This window comes from Heterodontus francisci, chromosome 13 (assembly GCF_036365525.1).
Source record: "Heterodontus francisci isolate sHetFra1 chromosome 13, sHetFra1.hap1, whole genome shotgun sequence".
Classification (NCBI taxonomy): Eukaryota; Metazoa; Chordata; class Chondrichthyes; order Heterodontiformes; family Heterodontidae; genus Heterodontus; species Heterodontus francisci.
Genome location: NC_090383.1, coordinates 108,803,285 through 108,824,843, shown reverse-complemented (window position 1 = coordinate 108,824,843; position 21,559 = coordinate 108,803,285). Strand labels below are relative to the sequence as shown.

At 44.1% G+C, this 21,559-nt stretch overlaps 1 protein-coding gene across 7 annotated transcripts in view; it reads left to right on the top strand.

The window, feature by feature from the left end:
* The window catches only part of akt3a (v-akt murine thymoma viral oncogene homolog 3a), a 538,604-nt gene that overhangs the window by 500,796 nt on the left and 16,249 nt on the right, over window positions 1-21,559 (top strand). For 6 of the 7 annotated variants that reach the window (XR_010976283.1, XM_068045398.1, XM_068045396.1 and 3 more), the window contains one exon: window positions 17,206-17,308. Coding sequence is in view for 6 of the 7 variants with exons in the window: in XM_068045398.1 (XP_067901499.1) it covers window positions 17,206-17,308 (103 nt within the window). In the remaining variant the exon portion in view is untranslated. The remainder of the gene's footprint in view (window positions 1-17,205; window positions 17,309-21,559) is intronic. The other variant, XM_068045394.1, reaches the window with a different exon arrangement.

Here is a 21,559-nt window from a genome sequence, read left to right as displayed (position 1 = left end):
CCCTGCAGATTTGTTCCTCTATCTCGTGCGCTCTCACTATTGGAAGCCCATAGAATATCCCCAGTAGTATCATCATACCCCTTTTGCTTCTCAATTCAAACCAAATGGATTCTGTCTTTTCCCCCTCAAGGACATCCTCCGTTCCCAACAGTACAATGCCTTTCCTAATCAGTACTGCCACCCCACCTACCTTTTACCTTCCCTATCTTTTATGAACATTTTGTATCTTTGAATATTCAGCTACCATTTTTAAGCCATGTTTCAGTTACTGCCACTACATCATATTCCCACACGACTATTTGTGCTTGTAGTTCACCAGCCTTATTCACACACTTTGTATGTTTACATTACATGCATTGTAAACCTGTCCTTGTATTCCTCATAGCCCTTCTTAGTTTGCTCCTATCTAATATGGTACTGCTTCCTTCTCTAGCACTATCAAACATTCTTAATCCTTTATGCGCCTTATTCCTCTTTTCTGCTTCTATAAACTGGTGCTCATTGCCCTGCCAATTTAGTTTAAACCCTCCCCAACCACACTGGAGGACATTGGTCCCAGTCCTGTTGAGGTGCAATCTGTCCCTTTTGATTAGGAGCCTCTTGCCCCAGAACTGGTCCTAATGTCCCAAGAATCTAAGGTCCTCCCTCCTGCACCATGCCTCAAGCTACGCATTGACCCTCCCTATTTTCCTATTTCTACTCTCACTAGTGTGTGGCACTGGGCGTATCTAGAGATTGCTATCTTTGAGGTCCTACTTCTTCATTTCCACCCTAGCTCCTGAAAATCTGACCATAGGGCCTCAATACATGTTGTTTGTATATCATGGATACTGACATGTACCACAACATCTGGCTCACTCCCTATCCCTGCAGAATATTCTGCACACTCACTGTGATGTCCTTTACCCTGGCACTAGGGAGGCAACACACCATGCGGGACTTTTTTAAAATTCATTTGGGGGATGTGAGCATCACTGGCTAGGCTAGCATTTATTTCCCAACCTTAATTGCTCTCAAGAAGGTGGTGGTGAGCTGTCTTCTTGAACGGCTGCAGTCCTTGGGCTGTAGGTATACACAGTGCAGTTAGGAAGGGAGTTCCAAGATTTTGACCCAGCGACAGTGAAGGAATGGCGATATAGTTCCATATCAGGACGATGTGTGGCTTGGAGGGGAACCTGCAGGTGGCGGTGTTCTCATGCATCTGCTGCCCTGATCCTTCTAGATGGTAGAGGTTGTGGGTTTCAAAGGTGCTGCCGATGGAGCCTTGGTGCATTGCTGCAGTGCATCTTGTAGATGGTACACATTGCTGCCACTGTGCATCGGTGGTGAAGGGAGTTAATGCTGAGGGTGGTGGATGGGGTGCTAACCAAGCAGGCTGCTTTGTCCTGCTTGGTGTCGAGTTTCTTGAGTGGTGTTGGAGCTGCACCCATCTAGGCAAGTGGAGAGTATTCCATCACAGTCCTGACTTGTGCCTTGTAGATGGTGGACAGGCATTGGGGAGACAGGAGGTGAGTTACTCGTTGCAGAATTCCGAGCCTCTGACCTGCTCTTGTAGCCACAGCATTTATGTGGCTGGTCCAGTTCAGTTTCTGGTCAATGGTGACCCCCAGGATGTTGTTAGTGTCATGCAGGCTGCCACCTGCAAAGAATAAGACACCTTAATTTCGCCACATGAACATTGGTTTTTAGTTTAGTTTAGTTTAGAGATACAGCACTGAAACAGGCCCTTCGGCCCACCGAGTCTGTGCCGACCATCAGCCACCCATTTATACTAATCCTACACTAATTCCATATTCCTACCACATCCCCACCTGTCTCTATATTTCCCTACCACCTACCTATACTAGGGGCAATTTATAATGGCCAATTTACCTATCAACCTGCAAGTCTTTGGCATGTGGGAGGAAACCGGAGCACCCGGAGGAAACCCACGCAGACACAGGGAGAACTTGCAAACTCCACACAGGCAGTACCCAGAATTGAACCCGGGTCGCTGGAGCTGTGAGGCTGCGGTGCTAGCCACTGTGCCGCCCATAAACTGTTACTGGAGTAAAGAAAGAACTTGTTTTTTAAAAACAAAAACCCTTGACTGGGAATGCATTTGCATAGTAACAGACAGTACTTGGAAAGGACAAAGGGGCCACTCCCTGCTCCAATTTAATCCACAATGGACTTTTGATTACCAGACGTTGAAGGAGGAGAGGCTAGCCTTCCAGGTTAACTGCTAAGATAGCTGAATACACAAACACATGGTCAGACCAGTTTAGTCAAATGACTAACTGGCTGTTGGAGTTTTTTGAATTTGAACTTTCCACAGAGTTTAGAACTGAGACAGAAAGCTCTTTGCTCCTGGACTGAGAACATCTCTCTCTCTCTCTGCTCCCATCTCTTTCTCATGGAACTGAAGACACATTGAAGACCCATGAACCCCAAGAGAGAAAAGTCTCCTACAGTGAACAAGGTTTAAGAAGAATACTGGCCCCCAATGAAAAGCAAGAATTATACAAGCAAGAACTACCTACAAAAGGACTACAGTGAGCTCGAAGCACAGTAACAAGAAACTCTTCTGATATTGCCTCAAACCTCTCCACTATTTTTCTTCTCTTTTCTGTCTCTCTTTGCATCTGCGTATCACGTATGCATGATAGCGTGGGGTGCGGCGTGTATCCATAGGCATTAACCAAATTAGAGATTCAGGTTAATTTTTTTAAAACTTTCTCTTTTCTTCATTAAACCTGAGAAAACCTGGTGTGCTGGTTTCTTTGCCTTATAATTAGAAAGCGGTGAACAAGGATTCACCAAAGGGGGAGTTCAAAAATAATTCAATCCCGTCCCTTCACAGATTGCCTAGCATATCATTTTTAAACTTTCCAAATTAAAGAAAGACCCAGCCAAATTGTACCATCTACTAACCACCCCACTCCACCCCCCACCCCCAAATGAGGCTAACCAAACCAGCTATCTTTAAATCAACAAATTAACGGTTTAATTAGAAAAACTAAATTATTAAACACTATGAAGATATAAACAACATTTAAAATAGAAAAAAATAGAGTCCTTGCAAATTTACAGTCCAGTGTTGCTTCAAGTCCTCACAGTTGTCTGATGGGGAAAAAAGGTTCTTCCACAGTAGTACAGTCCGTAGTCTAATTCCAGCAGTAAGTGATGCTTCCTCCTTCAGTGATGGATTTCAACAGTTAACAACTTGCAAACACTTTCAATAGAATCAATCTGACTTTAGAGTTTTTGAGGGATAAAAGATTGTCACACTCTAACTTCCCTTCCTTCAGTTCAAATTATCAGAGATCTCCATTTTGGCTTGACTGTTTTTAGTTTTGAGATAATAATTAAACAGACTAAAATTCTCTTCCTTCAGTTTAAATGGCTGAGAGCTCTTTTTTTCAGGTGCTAACACCACAGCTGTCTGTCTGTGTTCTCTGTTAGAACAGACTGTCTTCAATTAAAAAAAAGTTCAAAATTGAATTGTAACAAATGTATCGCTTGATACTCACTCACTTCCTCTGCACTAACTTGGCATACCCCAACAAGTCCTGTGGGTTTACCACACAATTTCCAGCACTCTGAACGAAGATGACCCGTTTTGTTGCAATGATAACAATTTGGCTTGCGTACCTCACTTCTACCCTCAGCACCTTCCTTTCTGACCTGAGGAGGCGATCCTGAGGCATTCCCAGCTATTCCTTCTTGTCCCCAGCTACTTGCCTTCCTTTCACTCTCCCACTTTCTGTCCTTCTCGGATTTATGGGGGTAACGGACAAAATAGGTTGGCTTATTCACAAGTTCAAAATCAAAGCAGCGATCTCTGCTGCTTTCCGAGCTTTCAAAACTTTCAGGTTATCTATATGAGTTCTCACTATTGAAGGAATGGCGTTTTTAAACTCTTCTAAGAGAATCAATTCTCGAAGGTTCTCGTATGTAGTTTCTATCTTTAATGCCCATATCCAACGGTCAAAATTCATTTGCTTCACCCTCTCAAATTCTAAATATGTCTGCCCAGTCAATTTCCGTAAGTTCCTAAACGTCTGACGGTAAGCTTCAGGGAATAACTCATACTAGCAAAAATAGCCTTTTCTGCCATCTCATAATCTGCAGAACCCTCTTCAGGAAGCATGGCATAAGCTTCATGAGTTCTGCATACCAGCCTGCCCTGAATGAGCAATGTCCAGCTTTCTTTTGGCCATTTCATCTGTTTGGCTACTTTTTCAAAAGATATGAAAAATGCCTCTACATCCCTTTCCTCGAACTGTATAAATTTAAACAACTTCTCGCTGGGTCCTGATCTAAATTCAGATTCTTCCTGACCCAAATTTTCCCTGGATTTAAGACTACCCCTTTGTCTTAGTTGCATCTCTTTTAGCCTAAATTCTCTCTCTTCTCTTTCACTCTCTCTCTGAAGTTCAAGTTTTCTTGATTCTTTTTCTGCCTGAAGTTTTATCGTTTCTAACTGTACCCTAGCCAATACCGCTGCATCACTCTCGGACCTATTACCTTCATGTCTCTCGTATTCCCTCTCTTGTTCCTCGTATTGCCCTTCATCGGTATCATCATCATCATCATCATCATCTTTTATGAATTCCAGATGTTTGGCTATTATGTCAATTATCTCTGTTTTTTTGGCACCTGATTTCAATTCTAACCCCAATTTCGCTGCCAATTCTTTTAATTTGTTCTTAGTTAAAGCTATCAAGTCACTCAGGGAAACACTCTGCTTTCCCAAAATCTCTGCTACAACCGCTAATGCCAAAACAATGGTATAGCCTGTACCTTTATTATACAAGAGACCTGGTTCTTTTAATTTATTTGTAATTGCTGGCGGGCAGCCATAAAGACGGGGCTAAAGTGTGGCGAGTCGAAGAGACTTAGTAGTTGGCAGGAAAAAAGACAGAGGTGCAAGGGGAGAGCCAACTGTGTAACAGCCCCGACAAACAAATTCTCTGCAGCACCTGTAGAAGAGCCTTCACTCTAGAATTGGCCTTTATAACCACTCCAGGCGCTGCTTCACAAACCACTGACCACCTCCAGGCGCTTATCCATTGTCTCTCGAGATAAGGAGGCCAAAGAAGAAATTGCTGTTAGATTTAGATCCCAACAATAGAGTTTCCAGTTGGTATGATCCCAGATGCAAGAGCAATTAATATGATGCCAAACGCAGGACCCCAATTTAAATGTCATCCCAGAGATGAGTAGTAACTATGATTCCAAATGTGAGCCCTCCAAATTAGGCTGATTCTGATACCAGATGCGAGCCACCGAATTAAATATGATTCAACTGTGAGCGAGCCCCCAATTAAGATATGATTCAAATTCAGAAACCCAATTAATATGTGATTCAAATCCCGGACCAGCCCCCAATAAATATGTTACGACCGAACGCTAAAGGCATGCTCAAGTCAGGAAAAAAAACCTGACCCGAACCCGACAGAGCCACATCGGACCCAAGCCCGACCCGACCACCGGAATATTCACTTTACCTACCTTCCAATTCCGAATCCATTTTTCACTTTTTCAGTTTGTGCAGATAAGCAACAAAAACTTTAATGGGACTTGAAAGGTTGTTTTAAAAAGATGAAGATTGGAGCCACAAAGTCAGTGGTTGTTTGGTCACGAGTTAAACAAAAACCCATGGAGTTGTGCTCCGACAGGTTGTACCACACTGTAACAGTATGGAGCCCCACATGAATCACATTCCTTCACCTCGTCTAATGCAGAAAGCAGATGTTAGATTGATTTGGCTTCCTATATGAAACCAAGCCCTTAGCATCAGATATCAGCAGTAGGAGGAGGAGATGTGGCCACAGAGATCATGTGTATTCCCATTATCCCTCAGTTGGCTCAGCCACACACAAGGCAGCTCAACTTTTTCCTGTTGTGACCCAGCAAGAAGAGTGAAAGGTCATTGTGGGTGAGATTCTGCAGTGGACTGGGGATTACCTGTTCACTCCACACATCTTCAAATTGTCCTTGATCTCAGACCAAGTGTTGAAATGGATTTGAACCAAGCTGAATAGGTGGTCGATCCAAGAGAATTTGTTGATAAATCTGATGACTTGCTCTCCATATCAAATATGGTAATTATGTTGATGCTGATATCTAACTATTGAACCAATCAAAAGGAAACATTAATGGATCAATGGGCATTCTGTATTGCTTAAAATAAACACAGCAATTGCCCGAAGGCTCAGAAAATATAATTATACATTATCTAGATTCCTGCTTTACAGGTTGAAATACTTGCTGCAAGTTAATCCAGTGAGCAACTGAGATGCAGAGACTGGGAAGGTCCTGAGTGATTAATTATTATAAAATATACACTAATAATATAAAAATATAAAATGATCACTGTCAGGACTCAAGTCTGCACACATACAGTACTGTATTACAGTAATACAGATATTGGTACAGTGTGGCACAACTCCATGGGTTTCTATTTCACTGACTTTGTGGCTCCAATCTTCATCTTTTTAAACAACCTTTCAAGTCCAATTAATAATGTGTGTGTCTGGCCCTACCAACCCGAGCCTGAAAGCCAGACCTGGAAGAGTGACCCGACCCCGACCTAGGTCGTCTGGTCCCGTTGGGTTCGGGTCGGGTAGCAGGCCTTTACCGACCTCGCCACAGATCAAGCCGCCCATCAAAATATACGATTCTGATTGTGGTGGAAGAAACACACTGATAATTCAATCCCATCCCTCCACAGATCGCCTAAAATATCATTTTTAAACTTTCCAAATTAAAGAAAGACCCTGCCAAATTGTACCATCTATTACCCCCCACCTCCCCCACCGAATGAGGCTAACCAAACCAGGTGTCTTTAAATCAACAAATTAACAGTTTAATTAGAAAAACTAAATTATTAAACACTATGAAGATATAAACAACATTTAAAATAGAAGAAATTAGAGTCCTTGCAAATTTACAGTCCAGTATTGCTTGAAGTCTTCATAGCCGTCCAATGGGGGAGAAAAGGTTCTTCCACAGTAGAGCAATCCATAGTCAGCTCCAGCAGTAGGTGATGCTTCCTTCTTCAGCGATGGATTTCAACAATTAACAACTTGCAAACACTTTCAATAGAAACAATCTGACTTTAAAGTTTTTGAGGGATAAAAGATTGTCACACTCTAACTTCACTTCCTTCAGTTCAAATTATCAGAGATCTCCATTTTGGCTTGAATTTTGAGAGATAATAATGAAACAGACTAAAATTCTCTTCCTTCAGTTTACATGGCTGAGAGCTCTTTTTTCAGGTGCTAACACCACAGCTGTCTGTCTGTGTCCTCTGTTAGAACTTCAACTAAAAACCCAGTTCAAAATTGAATTGTAACAAATGTATCGCTTGATACTCATTCCAAGTGGCTGTATCCATGATAACAAGAGTGCATCCTTTAAATCGCAGTCTCCAAATGGTTGTATCCAATGGCAACTGAAAATGCATTTTCTCCTGAGGCTTGCTGGTTCTTAAAGCAGTACTGATACTTTGCAAGCCTTAAAGGCAAACCGCATATTCCCCAGAAAAAAATACTACAGGACCATGACACCATTCAACGTCAAGGGGAGATGGTTTGATTCTCTCTTGCTTGAGATGGTCATTGCCTGGCACTTGTGTGGCGCGAATGTTACTTGCCACTGATCAACCCAAGCCTGGATGTTGTTTAGGTCTTGCTGCATATTGCTTCAGTATCTGGGGAATCGCAAATGTTACTGAACATTGTGCAATCATCAGTGAACATTCCTCATCTCTTATGGAGGGAAGGTCATTGATGAAGCAGCTGAAGATGGTTGGGCCTAGGATACTACCCTGAGGAACTCCTGCAGTGATGTCCTGGGACTGAGATGATTGACCTCCAACAACAACAACCATCTTCCATTGTGCTAGGCATGACTCCAACCAGTGGAGAGTTTCCCCGATTCCCATTGACTTTAGTTTTGTTAGGGCTTCTTGATGCCACACTGGGTCAAATGCTGCCTTGATGTCAAGGGCAGTCACTCTCACCTCACCTCTGGAGTTCAGCTCCTTTGTCCATGTTTGGACCAAGGCTGTAATGAGGTCAGTAGCTGAGTGACCCTGGCCGAACCCAAACTGAGCACCAGTGAACAGGTTATTGCTGAGCAAGTGCTGATTGATAGCACTGTCGATAACCCCTTTCTTCACTTTGCTGATGATCGGGAGTAGACTGGTAGGGCGGTAATTGGCCGGTTTGGATTTGTCCTGCTTTTTGTGTACAGGACATACTCGGGAATTCTCCACATTGCCAGGTAGATGCCATTGTTGTAGCTGTACTGGAACAGCTTGGCTAGGGGCGTGGCTAGTTCTGGAGCACATCTTCAGTACTATTGCCGGAATGTTGTCAGGGCCCATAGCCTTTGCTGTATCCAGTGCCTTCAGCCGTTTCTTGATATCGTGTGGATTGAATCGGATTAGCTGAAGACTGGCGTCTATGATGCTGGGGACCTCAGGAGGAGGCTGAGATGGATCATCCGCTCAGCACTTCGGGCTGAAGCTGGATGCAAATGCTTCAGCCTTCTCTTTTACACTGATGTGCTGGGCTGCCCCATCATTGAAGATGGGGATATTTGTGGAGCCAGCTCCTCCTGTCAGTTGTTTATTTGCCCACCACCATTCATCACTGGATGTGGCAGGGCTGCACAGCTTAGATGTGATCCGTTGGTTGTGGGATCGCTTAGCCCTGTCTATTTTTTTTTTATTCATTCATGGGATGTGGGCGATGCTGGCCAGGCCAGCATTTATTGCCCATCCCTAATTCCTCTTGAGAAGGTGGTGGTGAGCTGCCTTCTTGAACCGCTGCAGTCCATTTGGGGTAGGTATGCCCACAGTACTGTTAGGAAGGGAGTTCCAGGATTTTGACCCAGCGACAGTGAAGGAACGGCGATATAGTTCCAAGTCAGGATAGTGTGTGACTTGGAGGGGAACTTGCAGGTGGTGGTGTTCCCATGTATTTGCTGCCCTTGTCCTTCTAGTTGGTAGAGGTCGCAGGTTTGGAAGGTGCTGTCGAAGGAGCCTTGGTGTATTGCTGCAGTGCATCTTGTAGATGGTACACACTGCTGCCACTGTGCGTCGGTGGTGGAGGGAGTGAATGTTCGTAGATGGGGTGCCAATCAAGCGGGCTGCTTTGTCCTGGATGGTGTCGAGCTTCTTGAGTGTTGTTGGAGCTGCACCCATCCAGGCAAGTGGAAAGTTTTCCATCACACTCCTTACTTGTACCTTGTAGATGGTGACAGGCTTTGGGGAGTCAGGAGGAGAGTTACTCGCCTCAGGATTCCTAGCCTCTGACCTGCTCTTGTAGCCACGGTATTTATATGGCTACTCCAGTTCAGTTTCTGGTCAATGGTAGCCCCTAGGATGTTGATTGTGGGGGATTCAGCGATGGCACTGCTGTTGAATGTCAAGGGAAGATGGTTAGATTCTCTCCTGTTGGAGATGGTCATTGCCTGGCACTTGTGTGGCGCGAATGTTACTTGCCACTTAACAGCCCAAGCCTGGATATTGTCCAGGTCTTGCTGCATTTCTACATGGACTGCTTCAGTATCTGAGGAGTCACGAATGGTGCTGAACATTGTGCAATCATGAGCGAACATCCCCACTTCTGACCTTAAGATTGAAGGAAGGTCATTGATGAAGCAGCTGAAGATGGTTGGGCCCAGGACACTACCCTGAGGAACTCCTGCAGTGATGTCCTGGAGCTCAGATGATTGACCTCCAACAACCACAACCATCTTCCTTTGCGCTAGGTATGACTCCAGCCAGCGGAGGGTTTTCCCCCTGATTCCCATTGACTTCAGTTTTGCTAGGGCTCCTTGATGCCATACTCGATCAAATGCTTCCTTGATGTCAAGGGCAGTCACTCTCACCTCACCTCTTGAGTTCAGCTCTTTTGTCCATGTTTGAACCAAGGCTGTAATGAGGTCAGGAGCTGAGTGGCCCTGGCGGAACCCAAACTGAGCGTCACTGAGCAGGTTATTGCTAAGCAAGTGCCGCTTGATGGCACTGGTGATGACACCTTCCATCACTTTACTGATGATTGAGAGTAGGCTGATGGGGCGGTAATTGGCCGGGTTGGACTTGTCCTGCTTTTTGTGCCCAGGACATACCTGGGCAATTTTCCACATTGCAGGGTAGATGCCAGTGTTGTAGCTGTTCTGGAACAGCTTGTCTAGGGGCGCGGCAAGTTCTGGAGCACAGGTCTTCAGTACTATTGCCGGAATATTGTCAGGGCCCATAGCTTTTGCAGTATCCAGTGCCTTCAGTCGTTTCTTCATATCACGCGGAGTGAATCGAATTGGCTGAAGTCTGACATCTGTGATGCTGGGGACTTCAGGGGGAGGCCGAGATGGATCATCAACTCGGCACTTCTGGCTGAAGATTGTTGAAAATGCTTCAGCCTTATCTTTCGCACTGATGTGCTGGGTTCCCCCATCACTTAGGATGGGAATATTTGTGGAGCCACCGCCTCCAGTTAGTTGTTTAATTGTCCACCACCATTCACGGCTGGATGTGGCAGGACTGCAGAGCTTTGATCTGATCCGTTGGTTATGGGATCGCTTAGCTCTATCGCATGCTGCTTACGCAGTTTGGCACACAGATAGTCCTGTGTTGTAGCTTCACCAGGTTGACACCTCATCTTGAGGTATGCCTGGTGCTGCTTCTGGCATGCCCTCCTGCACTCTTCATTGAACCAGGGTTGGTCTCCTGGCTTGATGGTAATGGTAGTGTGGGGGATATGCCGGGCCATGAGGTTACAGATTATGGTTGAGTACAATTCTGCTGCTGCTGATGGCCCACAGCGCCTCATGGATGCCCAGTTTTGCATTGCTAGATCTGTTCGAAATCTATCCCATTTAGCACGGTGATAGTGCCACACAGCACGACGGATGGTATTCTCAATGTGAAGGCAGGACTGCATCTCCACAAGGACTGTGCGGTGATCACTCCTACCAATACTGTCATGGACAGAAGCAGATTGGTGAGGGCGAGGTCAAGTATGTTTTTCCCTCGTGTTGGTTCCCCCACCACCTGCCGCAGACCCAGTCTAGCAACAATGTCCTTTCGGATTCGGCCAGCTCGGTCAGTCGTGGTGCTACCGAGCCACTCTTGGTGATGGACATTGAAGTCCTCCACCCAGAGTACATTTTGTGTCCTTGCCACCCTCAGTGCTTCCTCCAAGTGGTGTTCAACATGGTGAAGTACTGAGTCATCAGTTTTGGGAGGGCGGTAGGTGGTAATCAGTAGGAGGTTACCTTGCCCTTGTTTGACCTGATGCCATGAGACTTCATGGGGTCCGGAGTCGATGTTGAGGACTCCCAGGGCAACTCCCTCCCTACTGTATACCACTGTCCCACCACTTCTGGTGGGTCTGTCCTGTTGGTGGGACAGGACATACCCGGGGATGGTGATGGCAGTGTCTGGGACATTGTCTGTAAGGTATGATTCCGTGAGTATGACTATGTCAGGCTGTTGCTTGACTAGTCTGTGGGACAGCTCTCCCAACTTTGGCACAAGCCCCCAGATGTCAGTAAGGAGGACTTTGCAGGGTCGACAGGGCTGGGTTTGCCGTTGTCGTTTCCAGTGCCTAGGTCGATGCCGGGTGGTCCGTCCGGTTTCATTCCTTTTTATTGGCTTTGTAGCGGTTAGGCACAACTGAGTGACTTGTTAGGCCATTTCAGAGGGCATGTAAGAGTTAACCACATTGCTGTGGGTCTGGAGTCACATGTAGGCCAGACCAGGTAAGGACATTAATGAACCAGATGGGTTTTTACAACAATCGACAGTGGTTTCATGGCCATTCATTAGACTAGCTTTTAATTCCAGATTTATTAATTAAATTCAAATTCCACCTTCTGCTGTGATGGGATTTGAACCCATGTCCCCAGAGAAATATCCTGGGTCTCTGGGTTACTAGTCCAGTGATAATACCACTACGCCACCGCCTACCCTATTGCATGCTGCCTCTGCTGCTTGACATGCCAGTAGTTCTGTGTTGTCGCTTTACCGGGCTGACACCTCATTTTTAGGTGTGCCTGGTGCTGCTCCTGGCATGCCCTCCTGCACACTTTATTGAACCAAGATTGGTCTCCTGGCTTGATGGTAATGGTAGAGTGGGGGATATGTCGGGCCATGAAGTTACAGATTGTGGTTGAATACAATTCTGCTGCTGCTGATGGCCCATAGCCCTTAATGGATGCCCAGTTTTGAGTTGCTAGATCTGTTCGAAATCTATCCCATTTAACATGGTGGTAGTGCCACACAACATGATTGTGGGTACTTTCAGTGTGAAGACGGGACTACATCTCCACAAGGACTGTGTGGTGGTCACTCCGACCAATACTGTCATGGACAGATGCATCTGCGACAGGTAGATTGGTGAAGACGAGGTCAAGTAGATTCTTCTCTCCTGATTTCCTCACCACCTGCGGCAGACCCAGTCTCGCAGCTTTGTCCTTTAGGATTCGGCCAGCTCGGTCAGTAGTACTGCTACCAAGCCACTCTTGGTAATGGACATTGAAGTTCCCCACTCAGAGTACATTTTTTGTTACCCTCAGTGCTTCTTCAAATTGGTGTTCAACATGGAGAAGCACTGATTCATCAGCCAAGGGAGGGAGGGTGGTAATCAATAGGTGGTAGTCAGCAGGCGGCTTCTTTGCCCATGTTTAACCTAATGCCTTGAGACTTCATGGGGTCCAGAGTAAATGTTGAGGACTCCCAGGGCAACTCCCTCCCAACTGTATACCACTGTGCCACTATCTCTGGTGGCTCTGTCCTACCAATGGGACAGGACATACCCAGGATGGTAATAGTGGTGTCTGGGACATTGACTGGAAGGTCTGATTCCATGCGTGTGCCTATGTCAGGCAGGCTATTGCTTGACTAGTCTGTGGGACAGCTCTCTCAATTTTGGCACAAGCCCTCAGGTGTTAGTTCGGATAACTTTGCAGGGTTGACAGGGCTGGGTTTGCCGTTGTCTTTTCCGGTGCCGAGGTCGGTGCCAGGTTGTCTGTCTGGTTTCATTCCTACTCTTGACTTTGTAACGGTTTAATACAACTGAGTGGCTTGCTAGGCCATTTCAGAGGGCATTTAAGAGTCAACCACTTTGCTAAGAGTCTGGAGTCACATGTATGCCAGACCAGGTAAGGACAGCAGATTTCCTTCCCTAAAGGACATTAGTGAACGACATGGGTTTTACAAAAATCGAAAATGATTCATGATCACCACTAGACTAACTTTTTAATTCCAGATTTATTAATTGAATTCAAATTCCACCATCTGCTGTGATCGCATTCGAACCTATGTCCCCAGGGCATTAGCCTGGGGCTCTGGGTTACTAGTCTAGTGACATTGCCACTATGCCACTGCCTCCCCCTTATGATGATGGTTACAGAAATGCCTATCTGTACCCCTAACTATGTAATCTCCTATAATGACTGCATTTCTATTCTTTGCTGTTCTATTCTGTGCAAGGTGTTACCCATTGGTGCCATGGTCTGGAATGCATTCCTTCAAAGTATTATCATTCCCAGCAGTCTCCAATGCTACGTACCAGTTTGAGAATAGTACACACCCCAAAGACTTCTGCACACCTGCCTCTTCCTGCTCTCCCAGATAGCCACCCATCTACTATCCTGGGGTATCACTGCATATGGGGTGACCACCTCCTGGACCATATGATCCAGAAAACTCTCATCCTCCCTGATATTCCACAGTGACTCCAGCTGCCCTTCAAGGTTGGAAATCCTGAGCTCAAGCTCAAGCATCTGGAGGCAATTTTTTATTCGTTTCTGGGATGTGGGCATCGCTGACTAGGCCAGCATTTATTGCCTATCCCTAATTGCCCTTGCGAAGGTGGTGGTGAGTTGCCTCTTGAACCACTGCAGTCCGTGTGGGATAGGTACACCCACAGTGCTGTTTGAAGGGAGTTCCGGGACTTTGACCCAGTGACAGTGAAGGAACAGCGATATATTTCCAAGTCGGGGTGGTGTGTGGCTTGGAGTGGAACGTGCAGATGGTGGTGTTCCCGTGCATCTGCTCCCGTTGTCCTTCTAGGTGGTAGAGGTCACATGTTTGGAAGGTGCTGTCTAAGGAGCCTTGGTGCATTGCTGCAGTGCATCTTGTAGATAGTACACACTGCTGCCACTGTGTGTCGATGGTGGAGAGAGTGTATGTTTGTGAATGGGTTGCCAATCAAGCAGGCTGCTTTGTCCTGGATGGTGTTGAGCTTCTTGAGTGTTGGAGCTGCACCCATCCAGGCAAGTGGAAAGTATTCCATCACACTCCTGAATTGAGCCTTGTAGATGGTGGACAGGCTTTGTGGAGTCAGGAAGTGAGTTACTCACTGCAGGATTCCTACCCTGTCCAAGGCTGTAATGAGGTCTGGAACTGAGTGGCCCTGGAGGAACCCAAACTGAGCATCAGTGAGCAGGTTATTGCTAAGTAAGTGCCGCTTGATAGCACCGTTGACGACACGTTCCATCACTTTACCGATGATTGAGATTAGACTGATGGGGCAGTAATTGGCCGGGTTGGACTTGTCCTGCTTTTTGTGTACAGGATGTACCTGGGCAATTTTCCACATTGCCGAATAAATGCCAGTGTTGTGGCTGTACTTGGCTAGGGGCGCAGCACATTCTGGAGCACAGGTCCAGTTACAGTATTGTTGCCGGAATGTTATCAGGGCCCTTAGCCTTTGCAGTATCCAGTGCCTTCAGTCGTTTCTTCATATCACATGGAGTGAATCAGATTGGCTGAAGACTGGCATCTGTGATGCTGGTGACTTCAGGAGGAGGCTGAGATGGATCATCAACTCGGCACTTTTACACACATGGTCCCCCAAGACACATGAAGCGTCCTGATGTTCCCACATGGTGCAGGCATTGCAAGCAACAGGTCTCAGCTGCCCATTCATGATCAAAGAAAAAAATCTCTATTCCCTCTTTTAGAATCTAGTTATTAGCTTGTCTAAACCATTAATTTTAATTAATGCCTCTGGACCTGCTTTGTCCTAATGCTTTTAATGCTCATTCCCTTACTGTTATACTTGCTCCAATTGAAGTTTTATTAATTAGTTTAATTAGTTAAGCTATAAAAGTAATACAATACTTTATAGTTTCCCGGTCTTAGTTTAAGCCATTGCCCTAGTTTTAATAAACTAATGTTCATCAACCAGTCACCTACCTGCTATCCTCTGATGTCACTTCTTTCTTTCTCCCCCTTTCCGCCCTCACCCCTCTCTCTCCCCCTCGCACTCTCGATTTCGATCAGGTCCACACATAATCTAGACTGACATTTCAGTGCACTATTGCGGAACTTTTCAGATGAGAAGTAAAATCAAGGTCCAGGAGAAGGGTGTTAAGGTTTTCCCCATATCCTAGCCAATTAAACTTAAAACAGATTATCTTGTAACTTTATCTCATTGCTGTTGTGTGACCTTCCTATGTGTAATTAGTTTCTGCATTTCAAAAGTAATTAATTGGCTACAAAACATTTTGGGACTTCCTAAAGTCATGAAAAATATATAAATGCCAGTTTTTTTCTTGCAGTAAATTGAGCAAAATTGCAGGACATAGAGTGGTTATTAGAGTGGGCAGATTGTTAGATACAAATCAATACAGAGAAATGAATAATATATTCATTGAAGTATATACAAAGTGGTTTAAAAAAATCTTGCCAGAGTGGAGGAAAAGAGAGACTTAAGGATGTAGATACAAAGATCTTTAAAGGTGGATGTGCAGGTCGAAAAGTCCTTAAAGTGATATTCTGGGTTTTATGCTTAGGCTTTTGAACATAAGAACCTGGAATTGAAGTTCAATTTTACCTTTATGTTCTATGAACAAGTGTGTAGAGTTGCAGAAGTTGTAGAGTTGCAGAAGTTGCATTGAGTTTAAAATGTTGCTATAAGACTTTTTAGATAAGTTGATTTAATTAAGTAGATGTGTGTGGTATATTATCTTCTCTCTCAATTCACAATATCTCAGAATGTGCAACAGAATAATTGCAAAGTAAAAGACAGTGACAAAGGCAAGAAGGACAGGGAAATGTTCTGTAATTTAAAAAAAATCAGATTTGTTGCTTGTGAGACAAGCCAATGAGAAGGTCCAATGCTGATGTGATGTGAAGTCTCCTAATGTCAACACCAAAATCTATGTGCAACAGATCAGCATTCGTTTTTTTAAAAACTGCTTAGTTTTGATAGACGTTTGGCTTAATTAATATAGAAGCATAAGCACATGGAGTTTGCTGTCAAATAAATAGCCAGATAAGAGTTTTTTGTTAGGGGGTTGCTGATATAAGTGTTTTAGCTTTAGTTTTCAAGAATTATAATACTTTCTGCAGAATTTTTAAAAACTCTATACTTAGATTTTTCATAGGCACCTGGAAATAGTCAAATCAGGACTGGTATTGTGTAGAAGCACCACTGGTAACTGAGGCAAAATGTACTTTACTTCCCTATCTTTGCTGCTTATGTTAATTGGCAACACTGATTTCATTTTCTGAATGCTGGTCTTTGTTTCCTGGATTAGAAAGGAAAGAAAATCAACTAATGGGAAAAAAAGTTTCATCTATTTGGAGGATGGTGATGGAAGGTTGCTGTCAACTATACATGTTTCAAAAATGTACTTGGGAGAATTTTCAGTTGCAGTTATTAGGCTTCAAATAGATTATTGAAGGTCTTGCAGTAAAAGCAAAGTAACTGATCTGAGCTCTGTTTAATTTCTATGGATATCAGTTGAGGGTTGCAGTCTTGGAAGTGATTAAAAGAAGGAATTTTATGTGGTAGAATCTCCCTTTACCTAATCAAGATTCCGAAATTAGTTATAGAAGCCTACTGTTTTGTACTTGTGTTTAATGCGCTATTTTAACTGTATTAAAACCGCAGAATCTGCTTCATCTGAAAATCATGTGCTTTTAACAAAGGTCTTTGTCATTTTGGCTCAGTAATCCAGGCAGTAATGTGTGCTGTTTGTGCAGAGGTTTGAAAATTGTCATTTGGTTAGTGCATAGGCATTCAAAGGTCATGTGTGTGTGATAGCTGATCAAATGTGGTTCATTATTAGATTTTAAATGCCTTGGTATATGAATATTAATTATTTGAGTAACCATTATCATTTGAGTAGGAGAGAAGTGTTTGGCCTTGTCAATAACCATAGCCTTTTTATTTGCTCCTTCCCATTTTACAGCTTTTACCCCCTTTCAAACCTCAGGTTTCATCTGAAACAGATACAAGGTATTTTGATGAAGAGTTCACAGCTCAGACCATTACAATAACTCCTCCTGAAAAATGTAAGTAACAATGCAAAATAACTTAGTACTACTTTCTGCACTGTGTGTAACAGTATTTTTCAGTTCACAGTATTAGATTGTAAATGATATTTCCCACCTTCAGCTTCATTCTACTGTGATAAGGACAGTGCAAATGCACGTAAGTATTTACTTGCAGGCCGACTGTACGCGAAAGCACAGTACGGTTTCCATGTCGGCAGATCTACTGTGGATATGATCTTCTCCATACGCTAGCTACAAGAGAAGTGTAGGGAACAGAGTATATCCCTTTACCTTACTTTCATCGATCTCACTAAGGCATTCAATACCATTAGCAGAGCAGGGCTCTACGAGATTCTGGGGAAAATTTGCTGTTCACCGAAGCTGCTGAGTCTCATCTGCTCCTTTCATGACAACATGCATTGCACTGTATAGTTTCTTGGCTCGACTTCCGACAGTTTTGGAGTGAAGAATGGAGTGAAACAGGGTTGTGTCTTAGCCTCCACTTTGCTTGGCATCTTCTTCTCCATGCTCCTGACCTTCACCTTCCCTGCAGAGAGATGGAAGTAGTCTACTTGCACACTAGGTCTGACAGCAAACTCTACAATCTATCAAGGGTGAAAGCGAAGGCAAAAATGCATTACGTCCTGATCAGAAAACTCCTCTACGCTAATGATTCTGCACTAGTCGCACACGGAAACTCAGCTACAAAGATTCATGGACTATCTCTCCCGTGCCTATAATTTGTTCTTGACCAAAAGTGTCAAGAAAACTGTGCTCATGGGAGAAGGTGTTGCATCTCCAACCCTGATCACACTAAATAACACCCCATTGGACCTGATTAGCAAATTCTACCTTGGGTCGTCGGTGACAGACAATTCATCCCTTGATGCAGAGCTTGATACATGCATAGGGAAAGCAGCTACTGCTTTTGGCCGACTTGCAAAATGCACATGCGATAACACCAAGCTGACCCTTAGGACCAAGCTGATGGTTTATAAAGCCTGCGTTCTCAGTACCTTGCTGTATGGCTCTGAAACATGGGCAACTTACAGCTACCAGGAAAAGAAGCTCAATAATTTCTGCCTTTGTTGTCTGCGATGCATTATGTGTATATCCTGGCAGGACAAAATCACAGATGCAGCAGTCCTTTCAAAGGCAGAGCTCCCAAGTGTGTTGGCACTAACCAAACAGAAGGGGCTTTAGTGGATTGAACACATCCACAGGATGGAAGACGGTCGCGTGCCCAAGGGCCTTCTGTATGGTGAGGTAGTCGGGGTCAGATGACCAGTGGGGCACCCAAAGCTCCCCTTCAAGGATGCTTGCAAGCATGACATGAAGGCCCTAAGTGTCGACTATCACATCTGAGAATCACAAGCTGGCGCAAGAGGAAAATGGAGGCACGTCCTGTGGACTGGTGTACAATATTACAGCTTAGCAACAGGCTCCAATGTCAAAAACAACAACTCTCAGCATCACTTGGCAACTTCAGGTGCAGCACTTGTGATAGAACCTGCCTCTCAAGGATTGGTTTTCATAGCATCAGCAAAGATGCACCAAGAGAAGACACCCCATCTGTGTGACCATCACCTTTCGTAGATGGAAGGACGCCAACCAACCATGTGTTGGTTAAAGCTTACAGGAAGAGCAGGAACTGAGCTGACAAAAACAAGCTTTTTTTTATTTGTGAATTTGCTAGGGTCTGTACTAGTGGGGACATCACATTTAGAATAAATAGAAACTATATTTAAAAATATGTTTTTAATTTACTCTGAATCTACTACAGTTGCCATATTTATAGTTACAATCAGCTTTTGTTTGGGGAAATTAATTTATTTTTATTACCACAAACTTCGTATCAAAGTAAATAATCTGAAATGTAAAGATGTATTAATGTTCTTGCGGCAAAAGCACATGATTTTATGTTTGTATAACATATTTTTAGAGTAATTGCATTTTATGAAGTGAGCATTCTTAAATTGTGGCAAAGTTAACTCTTGTCTACATTTTGCAATTGATTGTGAAGTTGTGTAAATACATCCTATGGAACCCAAATTACGCAGATCCGTAGATCCGTGTTCAATCACTAATGATTAAGCTTAAATTGTAGGAAAGAATGCCAAATTTCTAAATATGTCTTGAAATATACAGAATATCCCACAATGAATTAACTCTTGTTTCATAAGCAAGAATGTCATCTATATCTAATTTTAATGCTGTAACTACCGTATTCAAAACATCTGTAGTCAAATTAGTATACTTAACCAATTCCATCATCTCATCCACCCCTCCCATGCCATGCCATCCTGACAATGCCACCACTCCAATGCCATCCCATCTCTTCCCTCTCACTCCTCCCATGCCATCCCCATCCCAAGCCATTCCATCCTTCCCATACCACCTGTCCAATGCCATCTCCACCCTCCCCCTCCTCCCATTCTATCCTTCCCAAGCTACCCCTCTGATGCCATCCCCTCCCTCCCACTCCTCCCATAGCATCCCCATTGCATGTAATTCCATCGTTTCCTTGCCACCCCTCCCTCCCATGCCCTCCCCATCCCAAGAAATTTCCATATTGACCCTGAACTCTCCCCACCCCTCACCACTCCCCAGCACAAAGCAGTTCCTCAGCTGACATCTTGAAAATCATCTCATTAAAATTCAGCAGGATCAGTTATGCCCGAACTAAACACAAGGCCGCGTTGACTCACAAAGTGGAACAGGATCTTAGCTTCACTCCTTAACGCCGGGTCAGTCCCGCTGCAATCCTGACTGCTGGCCACAGCTAATGTCTGGCTTCTGGCCAAGCTGGCAGTTGTTACTGAAGTGATTCTAGGTAACGCTCGCACATACTCATCTCCTAGCTATTGTATGTTAACACCACTGGAGGATAAAGGACAATTCTTGATGCTTCTTGCTGATTTCCACCCCAGCCTTAAAGAAAAAACCCTTCATAACTATCAGGGAGAATCCACACCGCTTCACACTCGCACCTAGACTCCATCTTTGCATGGAGACAGTGACACACCAACCATTGGCAGCCGCATGTGTGTCACGTGCACCAGTCCTCCACGTATCTCATGTGCCTCTGCATGCTTTAGGCTTCGCCCACGAGATCAAAGTGGCAATTGTTTTGTGCACAGCAAGGATCCACAAACTACTGTGAAGAGTTTTAAAAATTGCAGTTAGCATTTACTTCCCTAAAACTACTTGCGTGGTAGAAATTAGAAGAGCCACATCCAGTTGTAAACAGAGGACCTTACTCCAGGTGCCTTGTATCAGATGATCAAAAAATTGTTACACTTAGTACACTCAGTACCCAAATGTTATAATAACATTTTAAGATATCTAATTAACCAACTATCATCCCACAGGTGCAGAACAGCAGAGTTTGACACACTCCTTAAAACTAGCCAATCAAAACAGTCTGGGCAGACAAAAACTGCACATTATAGATTCACTATATATGCACTTTAATCCGTTCAGGTTAGATTAACTTTTCTTCTTTCATCACTCTACAAAGCCTGGGTATTTTTGGATTAATGGTACTAAGCGCTTTATTAGGTGAATAGCATGGCATAAAGTACCAGGAATTGCATGCAAATGTCTGAACTCAGCTGCATTCTTAAGCTGAAACAGTAGCTAACTGATTATCTAGTTGTTGTCTCATTGCTGTTTGTGAGACCTTGCTGTGGGAAGATTGGTTGCTGTGTTTCCTAGATCACAACAATGACTACAGTTGGAAAGTACTTCAAAAGCACTTTGGGACTTCTGAGATTGTGAAAGGCGATATATAAATGCAAGTTTGTTCTTTTTTTCTATTGGCTTGCACAGTCATGTGGGGAGCTGAATTAAAGAACTAATACTGCAGGGGCATTCAGTTCTCATAAAGTTGCTGAAATATCAGGCATCAAATTGCTGAATTTCTCTGAGGGTTGTCTCTGTTCCGATTTGCTGTCACCAGGTGTGCCATCCTGGAACTGACTCAAGCTCCCTTGCCAGCCCACCTGTGAAGGAGAGTTGAAACTAGATGGCTTTTAAACAACTGACAAGTGTGAATATGAGTACTCACTAAAAAGATAATAGATATTATGGTGAGCTATGGTGATTTGCAAAACTAGACATGATGTGAGTGAATTTCCACCATTCTCCTGACTACAACTTCATCACACATCCTGGAATAAATTCAAAATATGGTCAGTTTCTTAATCTTCATGAAGACTTTTTCATGAGGCAAAAGGTCAAAAGCCTTACGATAGTAGAAATTGAACC